This window comes from Gopherus flavomarginatus, chromosome 2 (assembly GCF_025201925.1).
Source record: "Gopherus flavomarginatus isolate rGopFla2 chromosome 2, rGopFla2.mat.asm, whole genome shotgun sequence".
In the NCBI taxonomy this organism is placed as follows: Eukaryota; Metazoa; Chordata; order Testudines; family Testudinidae; genus Gopherus; species Gopherus flavomarginatus.
Window position 1 is genome coordinate 52,260,959 of NC_066618.1, and position 14,025 is coordinate 52,274,983.

At 46.3% G+C, this 14,025-nt stretch overlaps 1 protein-coding gene across 3 annotated transcripts in view; it reads left to right on the forward strand.

Moving 5' to 3' along the window:
* The window catches only part of GLCCI1 (glucocorticoid induced 1), a 115,639-nt gene that overhangs the window by 45,308 nt on the left and 56,306 nt on the right, over window positions 1–14,025 (forward strand). For all 3 annotated transcript variants that reach the window (XM_050938629.1, XM_050938630.1, XM_050938631.1), the window contains exon 3: window positions 8,187–8,273. In XM_050938629.1, coding sequence (XP_050794586.1) covers window positions 8,187–8,273 — 87 coding nt within the window. The remainder of the gene's footprint in view (window positions 1–8,186; window positions 8,274–14,025) is intronic.

The window sequence follows — 14,025 nt, forward strand, 5'->3', positions numbered from 1 at the left end:
CACCACTAACTGCCGCGGCACTGACAATCTCCGCACTGTTGATTCCAGCCGTGCAAGAGCCGTCAAGTCTGGTGCGTGACAGCTCCCCGGCACATGCCTCGGTAGAGCTTCTTGTTCCCACTACGCCAGAGACATTTGCTGTGGCGAGGGAACTTATTGCCTTAACGGAGCCCACCCTGCCTCAACCGCCGGTGCAGGTTATTCCATCGACAGGCAAGCCTGCCATGGTAAGACCACCTTCCATCGGCACCTCAGGCAGACAGCACTCAAGATCAAGGTCCCACCAACGTTCTTGATCTCGTCATCGCGCCAGATCCAGGCGCCGCTCGCAGTCCCAGTACCGATCTCCTCCTCGGTACCAGTCGCACTCGTGGCACCACTCGAGGTCCCGCTCACCGAACCGATACTCTAGGCACTGGTTTAGCTCCGGGCACCGTTCGCATCGCAGCCGTTCTCATCATAGGGCATCAAGATCCTGGTCGACCTCCCGGCACTGCGCTAGTTGCAGGTCCTGATCACGCTCTCGGTACCGGTACGGATCCCGATACCGCTCTCTGGTGCAGCACGAAATACGGTACCCTAGAGACAGGGCTTATCATCAAACGGCCTCCGCTCCGCCATGGCCATCGAGGCACGCGTCTGAGTCATCGCACGCTGATAGTGCTGCCTATCCTGATTCAGAGACACACAGCCAGGTTCTCCATGAGGCTCAAGGTCCAGACCAAGATCCTCATCAGTGGTTCTTTCGGACTCCTTGGGCATATCACCAGGCCCAAGGCGAACCCACGGTACCATCACGTTCCACCCCGTCGGAACATCGCGCACCAGAGGCCACTGTTAGCCGCCCCCCCTCCAGCGGGTATAGATCACTCTCCTCAGGCACCGGACCCCCAGGTCCTCCCGGACCCTGACGTACCTCCGGACCAAGAGCCCCTACAGGAACCACTGGTACCGGGTCTGTCGTCCTCTTGTTCACCCGACAAGGCAGTGGCTGGTACATCCTGCTCGGGCCCACCCCCTATCAACCTCCGAGCTCACCAGGACCTTTTGAGGCGAGTCACCTTAAATATCAATCTCCAGGTGGAGGAGGTCCCGGAGGTTGAAGACCCAGTGATAGACATACTGTCGGCGGATGCCCCAACCCGCGTAGCTTTGCCATTTATATGCTCCATCCAAGCCAAAGCAGACACAATCTGGCAGTCCCCGGTGTTTATCCCTCCTACGGCCAGAGGGATGGAAAGAAAGTATATGGTACCCTCCAAAGGGTACGAATACCTATATACCCACCCTCCTCCATGCTCCCTGGTGGTTCAGTTTGTCAATGAGCGAGAGCGCCATGGCCAGCAAGCTCTCGCCCCAAAATTGTGGGAGGCTAGATGGATGGACCTGTTGGGACGTAAAGTCTACTCTGCAGGGGGCCTCCAATTCAGGGTGGCGAACCAACAGGCCCTGTTCAGTAGATATAATTATAACACCTGGCAGTCGGTGGGTAAGTTCACTGAGCTGATCCCACCAGACTCCCGCCAGGAATTCCAAGCCCTTCTCGAGGAAGGAAAGAAATTGTCACGGACGTCCCTTCAGGCCTCCCTCGACACTGAGGATTCGGCGGCCAGAACTGTGGCCTCGGGAATTATGATGAGGAGGATCTCATGGCTGCAAGTGTCAGGTCTACCTCCTGAACTGCAACACACCATCCAGGACCTGCCGTTTGAAGGCCAGGGCCTTTTCTCCCAGAAAACGGACCCTAGGCTACAGAGTCTTAAGGACAATCGAGTGATCATGCATTCCCTTGGGATGCACACCCCACAAACCCAATGGAGGTCCTTCCGTAGCCAACCTCAGCGGCCTTACCCCCTGCCCAGACCGCAACAAGACTTTGGCAGAAGGTGCGGTCACGGGAACTGCAGACAACAATCTGGGTCCCAAGGTGGACACAATACCGGTCCTGCCAAACCAGTGATGGGCCCCGGGCTCGATATCGGACACCTTCCTAATCTCATGGAAGAACCAGCTGCTGTACGCCTTTCCACCCTTCCCACTGGTGCGCAGGGTTCTCTTAAAGCTCCGCAGGGACAGGGCTCTCCTGATTGCCCCTACGTGGCCCCGACAGCACTGGTACACCGCGTTGCTGGACCACTCAATAGCCAACCCGATCCCTCTGCCCCCTCATCAGGATCTTATAACGCAGGACCACGGCAGGCTTCACCACCCAGACCTGCAATCCCTCCATCTCACAGCGTGGCTCTTGCATGGTTAACCCAGTCGGAGTAACGTTGCTCTGCCCCAGTGCAAGAAGTACTCCTGGGTAGCAGAAAACCTTCCACCCGGTCTACGTACTTGGCCAAGTGGAAGCGATTTTCTTGCTGGTGTCAAACAGAAAATGTAACACCCACGGAGGTTCCCATTCCCATTATATTGGACTACTTCTGGTATCTTAAACAGCAAGGCCTCGCTATCTCATCATTGCGAGTGCACTTGGCGGCTATTTCTACTTTCCGCCCTGGAGAAGGTACTTATTCCGTCTTCTCCCACCCTATGGTCTCGAGGTTCCTCAAAGGTTTGGAGCATCTATACCCCCTTGTACAATGCCCTGCCCCTTCCTGGGACCTCAACTTGGTCCTGACGAGACTTACGACTCCTCCATTCGAGCCATTGGCGACCTGCTCGCTCCTGTATTTGTCATGGAAAACAGCCTTCCTTGTGGCCATCACATCGGCTAGGAGAATCTCTGAGCTTCGGGCTCTGATGGTGGACCCACCATACACGGTGTTCCACAAAGACAAGGTGCAGTTACGTCCACATCCGGCGTTCCTCTCTAAAGTAGTCTCGGCCTTCCATCTCAACCAGGGCATATTCCTCCCGGTCTTCTTTCCCAAACCTCATACATCTCATAGAGAACAGCAGTTGCATTCCCTCAACGTCTGTAGGGCGCTCACCTTCTACATTGACCGAACGAGACCCTTCCGCAAAATGCACCAACTTTTTGTGGCAGTGGCATATCGGATGAAGGGCCTACCCGTCTCTTCTCAGAGAATTTCGTCATGGGTAACAGCATGCATCCGTACTTGCTATGATCTAGCTCATGTCTCTCCGGGGCATATTACCGCTCATTCTACCAGGGCTCAGGCTTCATCGGCCGCCTTCCTAGCTCAAGTACCCATCCAGGAGATATGTTGAGCAGCTACGTGGTCTTCAGTACATACCTTCACTTCCCATTATGCCCTGGTGCAAAAATCCAGAGAGGACGCAGCCTTTGGCTCTGCGGTTCTACACGCTGCAGTATCTCACTCCGACTCCACCGCCTAGGTAAGGCTTGGGATTCACCTAATTGGAATGGATATGAGCAAGCACTCAAAGAAGAAAAGACGGTTACTCACCTTTGTAACTGTTGTTCTTCGAGATGTGTTGCTCATATCCATTCCAAAACCCGCCCTCCTTCTCCACTGTTGGAGTAGCTGGCAAGAAGGAACTGAGGAGCGGATGGGTCGGCAGGGGTATATATTCGGTGCCATAGTGGCGCCACGCCGGGGGCGCCCAGCCGACCCACCGAGTGTTGCTAGGGTAAAAATCTTCCGATGGACGTGCACACGGCGCGCACACACCTAATTGGAATGAATATGAGCAACACATCTCGAAGAACAACAGTTACAAAGGTGAGTAACCATCTTTTTTCTGATTTCCATTCCTGATACCACATTGATGGATTTCAAATTTCAGTGCATCATCAGTTAACTGATTTATTATAGTCTGAGAAATACAAAACTCAGAATCCTTGGCTACATGCAGTTGTATAAAATGCTGTTTTCATCATGCTCTCTGTAGGCTGGGGGTGCATATATTTACCAATTTGAGTAGTAATATTTCACACAAGTATTCCCAGTGCCTTCTAGTGGAGTACTGACATGATTAAGATTATTTACATGCATAATGTTTGACTTTACAAATCTTTGGGCCAATACAAGTCCTTCTATATGTAGTAGTAGTCTTTGGTCCTGTATACTCAGTTCAATAAAGCATTTTAAAAACACATGCACACTGCATAGCAGATGATCTCATTGTCACCTCATCCCCATCCTTCTGTTTGTTGTCCACACTCATCGCATTGGATCCATTACTAGCTTTTGTGGCAAGAACCATGTCTTTGAGTTGTAAAGCATGTAGTGTGCATTTGGATGCTTTAAAAAAACAAAATAAAACAAAGTTCTGCCAGATTCAAAAGATTGTATGCTCTTGACTATGTACTGTAGTAAAAATAGCAAAAATAGTAAGAACATTTAAGTGATTGGAACTTGGCAATTTCAAACAGAACCATTGTTTGTTTTTGTTTAGTCTTATATGTATGTGTGATGGAGCTTCACTCATCCTTAGAGCACCCTGTTGTGTCGCCAGTATCGTGGGCCCTTTCTGCAGGCTGTCTGTGTCTCACTGGGTCTTCTGTGGCTCAGTCTTCTGGCCAAGTCATAAAGTCCAAATCACTTTTGAGGTAACAGAATGGTCCAAATGAAATTCAAAAAATAAAAACACCAGTCTTCTCAAAATTGAGTAAATTAGAACAATGGGATGGTATAATGCAAATTGCGATTGAGGAAAGCAACCAAATGTTGTCGTCAGAGGTTTTTCCTCTCTATTTTGGTCTCCTGTGAACAATTTCTCTCAAGGAGACTTGAACCCTGGACCTTCATATCCCAAAACAGCAGCTCACTCCACCTTTTTAACTTGAGAAGGATAGTGCAGAACTATGTTATCCTGTCCTTTCCACACACATTTAGTTTAACCCAGTTGTCATATCTTGTTTTAAACCAGGGATCAGTAGCCTTTGGCACATGGTTTGCCAGGGTAGGCACCCTGGCAGGCCGGGCCGGTTTGTTTACCTGCCATGTCCGCAGGTTCAGCTGATTGCAGCTCCTTCTGGCTGCGGTTCGCTGCTCCAGGCCAATGGGGACTGTAGGAAGAGGTGTGGGCCGAGGGATGTGCAGGCCGCCGCTTCCCGCCACTCCTATTGGCCTGGAGCGGCAAACTGCAGCCAGTGGGAGCTCCAGTTGGCCGAACCTGCAGACGCAGCAGGTAAACAAACCAACCCGGCCTGCCAGGGTACTTACCCTAGCGAGCTGCGTGCCAAAGGTTGCCGGTCGATCCCTGGTTTAAACTGTGGCCACGTCCAGACTAGGGTATTAAAATCGATTTTAGATACGCAACTTCAGCTACGTGAATAACGTAGCTGAAGTCGAATTTCTAAAATCGAGGTACTCACCTGTCCAGACGGCGCGGCATCGATGTCCGCGGCTCTCCATGTCGATTCCGGAACTCCGGGTTGATGGAGTTCCGGAATCGATGTAAGCGCGCTCAGGGATCGATACATTGCGTCCAGACTAGACGCGATATATCGATCCCCGAGCAATCGATTTTAACCCGCCAATGCCGCGGGTTAGTCTGGACGTGGGCTGAGATTGTAAACTCTTTGGAGCAAGGACCATCTCTTATCTCTGTAGATAACACAAGAGTGCCTTGATCTGGTTTGGACATGTAGATGCTACTGTAATACTGCTGCTGATCTCTTAGCTGTTACCACATTCTCTTTAAGCAGAAGACATCTGTAAAAATGTAGTTAAGTCCTGCTTCTGGCCTGAACTGCAACATCCGTGCTGTTATGACTCATTGTGGTCTGATGTTGCTGTTACTTTATTTTGCTATTTAATATGCTTGACAAGTCTATAAATGAGGAAATTAGGGGTAATTGTAGGACAAGGATGTTAATGTTAAGCTGCCATGAATACACACTTTTTTTGTAGAATCAAAAACAAAATGAAACTTGAAAATGCTACCATAACAAGTAATACAAATAGAAAAAATACTCTTTGAAACAGGATGTTTTTAAGGCCTTCCTTCCCACACAGTTTTCGTGAGATGGGTTTAACAGTGCTTGAGGAGTAATAGATATGTTACCACTTTAGTTTACATATATTTGCAAAAACAGAAGTCCTGTTTGATTGTAGTAGGAGTTTTTGGTTTGTTTGTTTTTAAAGGTTAGTCTTTGTTTGAATAGGATATACATATGAGTCTATGCTCATAGTATTTTGGGATGACAGAGCGCGCACGTTCTTACAAAAACGTTAACGTTTGACATGAGGTTAAGACAGAGTTAGAAGCAGCAACATAACAGTTCTGAGGGAGAGATGCTGGCTTGCTGAAGATATTCAAAGAGCTGCACATTATGTTAAGCCTTCAGAACCTGAGTTTTCTTTTTGCCTGTGTGAATATCGATTCTCTTGGAGTCAGATGTGGTATTGCTTGACTTAAATGCTGTATTTGAGGAATCACTGTAGTGTAGTGTCGCAAGCAAAGGACCCTGTTTTGTAAACTCCTTCACACACAAGTAAATTGATGCAATAGTCCTGTTAAGCTTACCGAGACTACTTATGTAAAGATACTCACGTTAATAACCATTTGAAAGGTTGTGACCTGATTTAGCAATATATCCACAGAAGAACTTTGAGGCAACTTAGGGGCACAGACGGCCAGGATTTTAGTAGAAAATAAGGTCAGAGGCAGACTGAAGAGAATGCTAGACCTATGATTCAGTGAGTTGTTTGTTGTTTTCTGTGTGTCTCTTTCGTTATTAAACCAGTTGTCGTGTAAGTAAAACATTCCAGCCTTTCTGTATCCACACTTCACATTGCTGCTGCTGGAGTTCTTGAAAGTAAATGTAAATTTTAAACTCTGTAGCTGTTGCTTTTGCTGTCAATTACTCTTTGTTCAAGATAATAACAGACTGTGTGCATATAGTAAACGAAAATAGACTGGGGTAGACTATTGATTCTTTCCACTCACTCCTCACCAGTAAAAAATGTACTCACTTCAGAGCTTTGTCTACATTAGTTGTCAGTTCTGCTTCCCTCACCAATTAAATCAGGAGTGCAGAGGGGGAAGGACTTGATCCTGTTCCCCAATGTCTCTATTTAGACCCCTGCTGCTGCCTCTGACTCACATAAAACCGTTTTAAGCAGGAGGACTTCCTGTTTCTGCTGTCTCATGGGGCACTGTCTTATATTTTTTTAAAGAATTCATTTTGTACTGTTTGGCCTTCATCTTTTTATAATATGAGGATTAGGTTTACAATATTTTTATATAGTTAACAGAATTTACATTTTTATTGCTTTCTAATCTAATGTCTAAAGTGTTGTGAAAGCCATATATTCCAGGGTTGTTTATTTTAAATTGGAGCAACTTGTGATGGCGGATTGTCTTTTTCATTATTTCGTGTAATCCTGTAGAAATTCTGCTAGCTCCTTGAACAGTGATGAAAAATAGAAAACACAGCAGATTCCTTTCAGTCTTTTTGCTTTAAAATTGCTGGGGTATGATGGTTGCGGGGAGGTAAGGTCCCAATCCTGCATATATACATGAGTAATTTTATGTACATAAGTAGTTCCCTAAACTCGGAGGACCTACTTATGTGCAAAGATGCATGCAAGAGTGTTCCTCTGTAGAATCAGAGCCTTATTTTGTAGTAAGAGAGAGGTCATGAAATACTGTCTGAGTGACAAACTTCTTTTTATGGCAAGCTTGAAAACCTGCCTTAACTCCAATATTTCCACATTTTCCAATGTGTAAACAACCACCTTAACTTTGGCTTATCTGGCTTTCAGATATTGATGGTAATTTGTTTTTTAAATTACAGTGTTCTGTTGTTCTCCCATTTAAGTTATTGATACATATTTGCAACTTTAAATTAAAATTAATAGACTTTTGTGACCACATTTCAGCAAAGCATTTTAACTCTACATAATAAAGAAAGTGTCTGTTTAAAAAAATTATAACTTCTGTAACTGCCATTCACTGTGCTGAGCTGAAGGGAGGTCATGAATGAATGAAATAAAGGTGGTGAAATGGAAGGACTTGATGGGAAGTGCAGTTACTGTTGAAGGGAGAAAATGTATAGAATTGTCTATATTTTCACTAACTAACTTCATATACACTGAGAACATTCTCACATGTATGTCAGTTTTTGAAGTATGCACCTACATGCATTTGCAGACAGTATCCTGAATGTTTCAGTACATTGCTGGAAGATGAGACCAGTAAATTGTGCGGAAAGTTTCTCTTACATGGTGAATTCAGTATATTAATGTAAAATAGCAACTAACAGTTGAACCAAAAACCTCACAATTGCTGTTTGTTTTCTTTAGACACCTAGCTGTTGGGCAGAAGAGGGATCAGAAAAGAGATCGCATCAGCGTTCAGCATCATGGGGGAGTGCTGATCAACTAAAAGAGGTAAATAGTTTTACATGATGTAGGTACTCGACAGGCCGAAATTGTAATGCATTATTTAAAAAAGTTTCACGCTACTATTTTGGAGCCTGGAAAGTCTCTGTGTGCACACCATCACCCATGCAGGTTCAGCCCCTAGTTCAAGACAGAGTGACTTTAAGGCTGCTTTATTTTGTGCCAGCTGAACCATCTCTCCCCAGCTTAACCTTTGGGCCCTGGAGGAGGAGCAGAGTGGATGGTGTAGAGACAGATTTGGCACTTAGGAATTTTCCCTATTCAGTGAAAGTTTCCAGAGAGTAGTCTCCCAGAGAGTAGTTATCAGTGGTTCACAGTCATGCTGGAAGGGCATAATGAGTGGGGTCCCGCAGGGATCAGTTCTGGGTCCGGTTCTGTTCAATATCTTCATCAGTGATTTAGATAATGGCATAGAGAATATAATTATGAAGTTTGCGGACAATACCAAGCTGGGAGGGGTCACAAGTGCGTTGGAGGCTAAGATTAAAATTCTAAATGATCTGGACAAACTGGAGAAATGGTCTGAAGTAAATAGGATGAAATTCAGTAAGGACAAATTCAAAGAACTCCAATTAGGAAGAAATAATCAGCTGCACACATTCCAAATGGGAAATGACTGCCTAAGAAGGGATCTGGTGGTCATAGTGGACCACAAGCTAAGTATGAGTCAACATGAGGAGTAATTCTTCTGCTCTACTCAGTGTTAATTAAGCTTCAGCTGAAGTATTGTGTCCAGTTTTGGGCGCCACATTTCAGGAAAGTGTGGACAAATTGGAGAAAGTCCAGAGAAGAGCAACAAAAATAATTAAAGGTCTAGAAAACATGACCTATGAAGGAAGATTGGGAAAAAATGGGTTTGTTTAGTCTGGTGAAGAGAAGACTGAGAAGGGACATAAGTTTTAAAGTACATAAAAGGTTGTTAAAAGGAGAAGGGAGAAAAATTATTCTTCTTAACCTCTGAGGACCGGACAAGAAGCAATGGGCTTAAATTGCAGCAAGGGAGGTTTAGGTTGGACATTAGGAAAAACTTCCTAACTGTTAGGGTGGTTAAGCACTGGAATAAATTGCCTAGGGAGGTTGTGGAATCTCCTTAAAAATCTTAAGTGATGAGCAGGTTAGACAAACACCTGTCAGGGATGGTCTAGGTAATACTTAGTCCTGCCATGAGTGCAAGGGACTGAACTAAATGATCTCTCGAGGTCCCTTCCAGTCCTATGATTCATACAGTGAATGAGGTATATTACTTTTTAAGAGCTCAAGAAGTGGAACAAATTAAGTCATAGCTGGTCATGCTTTTTGAGGCTTGGTGAGGAAGAGGCTAAGTGATTGAAATCAGGAAATAGATGCAGCATTAAAATGTCCGTGGGGATGGATATATTAATTAACTGAAGTAATGCTTTGTGAGTTCTCTCATTATGCTTAAGTTTGGGTTATATTTCATTTTAAAAAAACCCTACTGTAAACCAGTGTTAAGATTACAAAGTTTAGTACTCAAAAGTTAGAAAATATAAGAATTAAGGTTGTCTGAGCAGTGTGTGTTTACACAATTACAATTTTTTACCACAGTGCACAAGATGGATAGTGCTCACTGAATTAGCAGCTGTTCAATATTTTGTGTTAGCCTTATTGTTTAATGTGTGGTTGTAGGTGTTCTTTATTGCACACTATTCAACTTTTGTCCTGAATACAGAATCATTAATTTCTTGGGGGCTTTTCTGTGGTGTTCATCACTCTACAGTATCTGAGTGCTTCACAAACTTTAATTTATTTTCACAACAACCTTGCATGGAGAGTGTGTGAGATATCACAATTTTACAGACTGAGGTATAGACAGATGAAGGTTGAAAGTGTATACTAACATTAGGAGTCCAGCTTGAAATGGCTAGGACCTGATATTTCAACTAGCACTTTAGATGTTCAAACCACAGTTCCCATTGACTTCAGTTATAGTTGTGAATGTTCAGCACTTCTGCAGATCAGACCCATGTGGTCTCAAGTTTCCTGTGTTCAAGGAAAACAAAGATCACAAAATTATTGACTCCCTGTGAAAAATTTGTTTTCAGTGACTTGCCTAGCATCACAAGGGAAATCTCTGGCAGATAAATCCAGTTCTCTAGGTCAGCCTTCAGCTGCCTTAGGCATGAGATCATTTTTCTCTTCCTGACATTTTTTACCTTATTAGCTTCCCACCTTCAGATTTCTGTAACAAATGAGGCATGAGTCCTACAGAAGACAGCCTCTTTTCACTACACAACCCTGATTCATCTTCAGAGATTGGTCATCATTAGAGTTAGAACCTTTAGATGCATAGCAAAGATCTTTGCCACTTGAGCTAACAATAACTGATGTATTCCACACATATGGGTATGCATGCAGTCCCATGCGCCTCAGACCAGAGAATTTGCAAGTAGCATCCATTGGTCCACACCTGTTCCCTGGCACTCCTTATGCTTAGTATCGAGGGTATAAGGAGAGGTGTGGACCATAGGCGCAACTTTTTCTGGCGCCGGTGGGTGCTCAGTCCCTAGCCTGACTCCGCCCCTGCCCCCATTCCAACCCCTTCACCAAAGTTCCCACCCCAGCTCCGCCCCCTCCCTGCCCCTATTGGACTCCTTCCCAAAATCCTCACCCCAGCCCTGCCTCTTCCCCGAGAGCATCACGTTTCCTCTCCTCCCCTTCCCTTCCAGCACTTGCTGCCACAAAACAGCTATTTTGCGGCAGCAAGCGCTTGGAACTAGGTAGGGGGAGAAGTGGACCCACGGTACGCTCGGGAGGAGGCGGAGTGGAGGCGGACGTGAGGTAGGGTGGGGAGGGGAGCTGCCGCTGGTTGCAGAACACCCACCAATTTTTCACCATGGATGCTCCAGCCCAGAGCCTCCATGGAGTCGGTGCCTATTGTGTGGACTGACAGCCTCTCCAATTCCTTCTTACTGCTTGAATCAGAATCCTCTATGTGCAAAGCTTCTTTGTCTTTCTACCTATACGTACTTTTGTACATAGTTTTAGAGTTTACTGTTTCTAGTGCTTTAGAAGTTTTACAGTTAATGTAGAGTAGTTTTTCTTATCTCAGGGACCCTTCCCATTTTTCCTACCTTGGGAGAAGTACTATGTTCAGAATCCAGGATTTAAGAAGTGTCTCCTGCCTCCGCTCTTTCTCAGTCAGCAGTGACCATCAGTGATGCCTTAACTGCCCTGGGGAGGTTCACATCTCTTCCAAGTGTGGCATTTGCCGCTCCTTTCCTTTCTTAACCTGAGAGAGATGATTGCTTCAACTGAGGGACTACCTCTTGCAAAAGGCCATGAGACCCTAGGGGACCCCCCCAGTACAGCAGCTGCAGTCTGCAAGCAGCACTCCTCCGAGCACAAACTCTGGAGCAGGGGCCAAAGCTGTTTAGTCCAAGGAATGGTTGCCTTGCGTGAGAGTAAGAGGCACTGTCATAGGAACCAGAGCAGATTCCCTTCTAGGTTTGCTCCTAAAAGAAAGGATCTGTCCCTGACTCTGTCCCAGTTTTGTAAGTCCTTGTGTACAAGTCCTAAAGACTTAGGTCTGCCTAAACCTCCCACCCGCAAGGGTAAGGTGTGAGAGAGAGAGGATCTGTCGATATTGGCTCCAGCTCATGAGCCAAAGGATCAGCACCCACTCGCATCAACAGAGAGCTCCAAGTTGGAGTCTTCTTCGACAGTACTTGACTCACTTTTGTAAGGATCTGCTGACCACCATGTCCATGGACACACCGGATCAGTTCTGACTACTTGGCACCCTTCACTCTGGGACAGACTGACACTTATAACTTTCTGGAGGATATTTGCACCATTCCTTACCTTCAGTCCCCTCTTTTTTCTGGATCTCATCCTCCTAAGGGACATCTTGACACCAGAACAGAAACCCACCTTAATGAAAAGGAGCTACTCCCCTACTCTGTCCATAAATTGGCATTTTCATCTGCTGTTACTGATGACATCCCTGATGTAGCCAGAATCTCCCTTCTCATTAGCTGAATCCAACATCTCAGACAAGCCATCACCTCCACATACAGAGGCTAGCAGTTGGCCTGAACAGAGTCTCTAGAATGTCTCGGACCCATCCTCCAGCCAGGCACAATTAGCTGGGAAACCGATGGTACCCAATGCCTTGGGGGTCCCCCCTTTTATATAGCTGTTCCATGGTATCCCTACTTCCCTAAGGACAGATTCCAGGCCATGAACAGCCTGATAAGAAAAGTCACCCACAGACCATGTCTCTGGCTGCATCATCCTTTGCTGTCAGTTAGCTGATCTGCCTCCCCTGCACATGAGAGCACAGGGAATCTCAGTAATTTCCTTTTCAAGAAGTGCCTATACTGGACATTTGTAGAGCAGCAGCCTCCATTTCTTCTGCAAGTGCTGATCACTATGTGTATTCCAGGCATAGGTGACTGGTAAGCAGCATTCACAGGTGCAGGAATGCAGGAGGGTGTTAAGATGCAGGTGCTATAGATGTCTGTAATTCTGCATCTTCAGAAGAGGCTTGGACTAAAGCATAATGCTTTGTGAAGATATAGATGGAACTCTAGGTTACTTACCTGTAATTGGAGGCTCTCTGAGATGTGTGGTCCCAATTTGTATTCTGCTACCTGCCTGCCTTCTCTGCTTTGGATCATTTCTGGATTCAGGGTAGAGAAGGAACTGGAGATGCATTCAGTCTGCACTACCCCTTACGACCTTTGTAGTAAGTATGAGGAGCAACATGGTACAGGAATGGATCAACGGATGTTACTTGCCAGTTCTCTGATCTCAGATGCATAGAACAAATGCGTACCCACATGTAGAATACGGAAAAGGACCACACATCTTGTAGAACCTCCAGTTACAGGTAACTAACCTCTATCAGTAGCAGGTTGTCATCCTCTTATGCAGACAACTCACTTGGGGGGAGGTGAGACATACCTGTTGACAATGGATTTCACAAATATTTGCTGACAACAGAGAAATGGTGAGACTCGTGAATCTTGGGTTCCATTCCAGTTTCTGAAAGGGAGTGTGTTCTCCTGGTTACAGATCCTTCTGACCTTGTTTCCCTCCAAGCCAGATCCCTTCTTCCCCTGTACCCACCACCCTGTATCTGACCTTTCTTTTCTTTTCTTTTTACCCCACCCCCAGCTCCCTATCCAGTCTCCTTGCCCAGCTAGTCCTAGTTTCCTTGTCTGCTTCTCCCCCAACCCCACCAGGCTCTTTTCCCAGCCAGTCCCAGGCTCTCACTTCCCCCCACCCCTAGTATCCCTAGGCCTCTAGCATAGCCAGTCTGTCAGGTTCCAGTTCCACATCCAGTCTGTCTGGCTCCTAGTTTACTCCCACCTTTTTTCCTCTCCTTGGCTTGAAGTTTCAGGGTCTTTGCCCAGCTAATCCCATTCTCTGCCTCCCAACAAGAGTTGGCCGTTTCCCCCCTCTGAATATAAGCCACCTATCTCCTTCTTCCATCCTGCTTGGGGGCCAGCAGTGGGGGCACAGAGCACAGTAGAGACAATCTCCCTGCTCTGTTCCTGTGCTCAGTGTCACCGGAAATGTCTACTCTGCAATTAGACACCTGTGGCTGGCCCATGCCAGCTTGCGGGGCTCACAGGGCTTGGGCTGCAGGGCTGTTGAACTGCTGTGTAGACTTCCGGGCTTAGGCTGCAGCTTGAGTTCTGGGACATTCCCACCTCGCAGGATCCTAGAGCCTAGGCTTCAGACCAAGCCCAGAAATATATACTGCAATGAAACA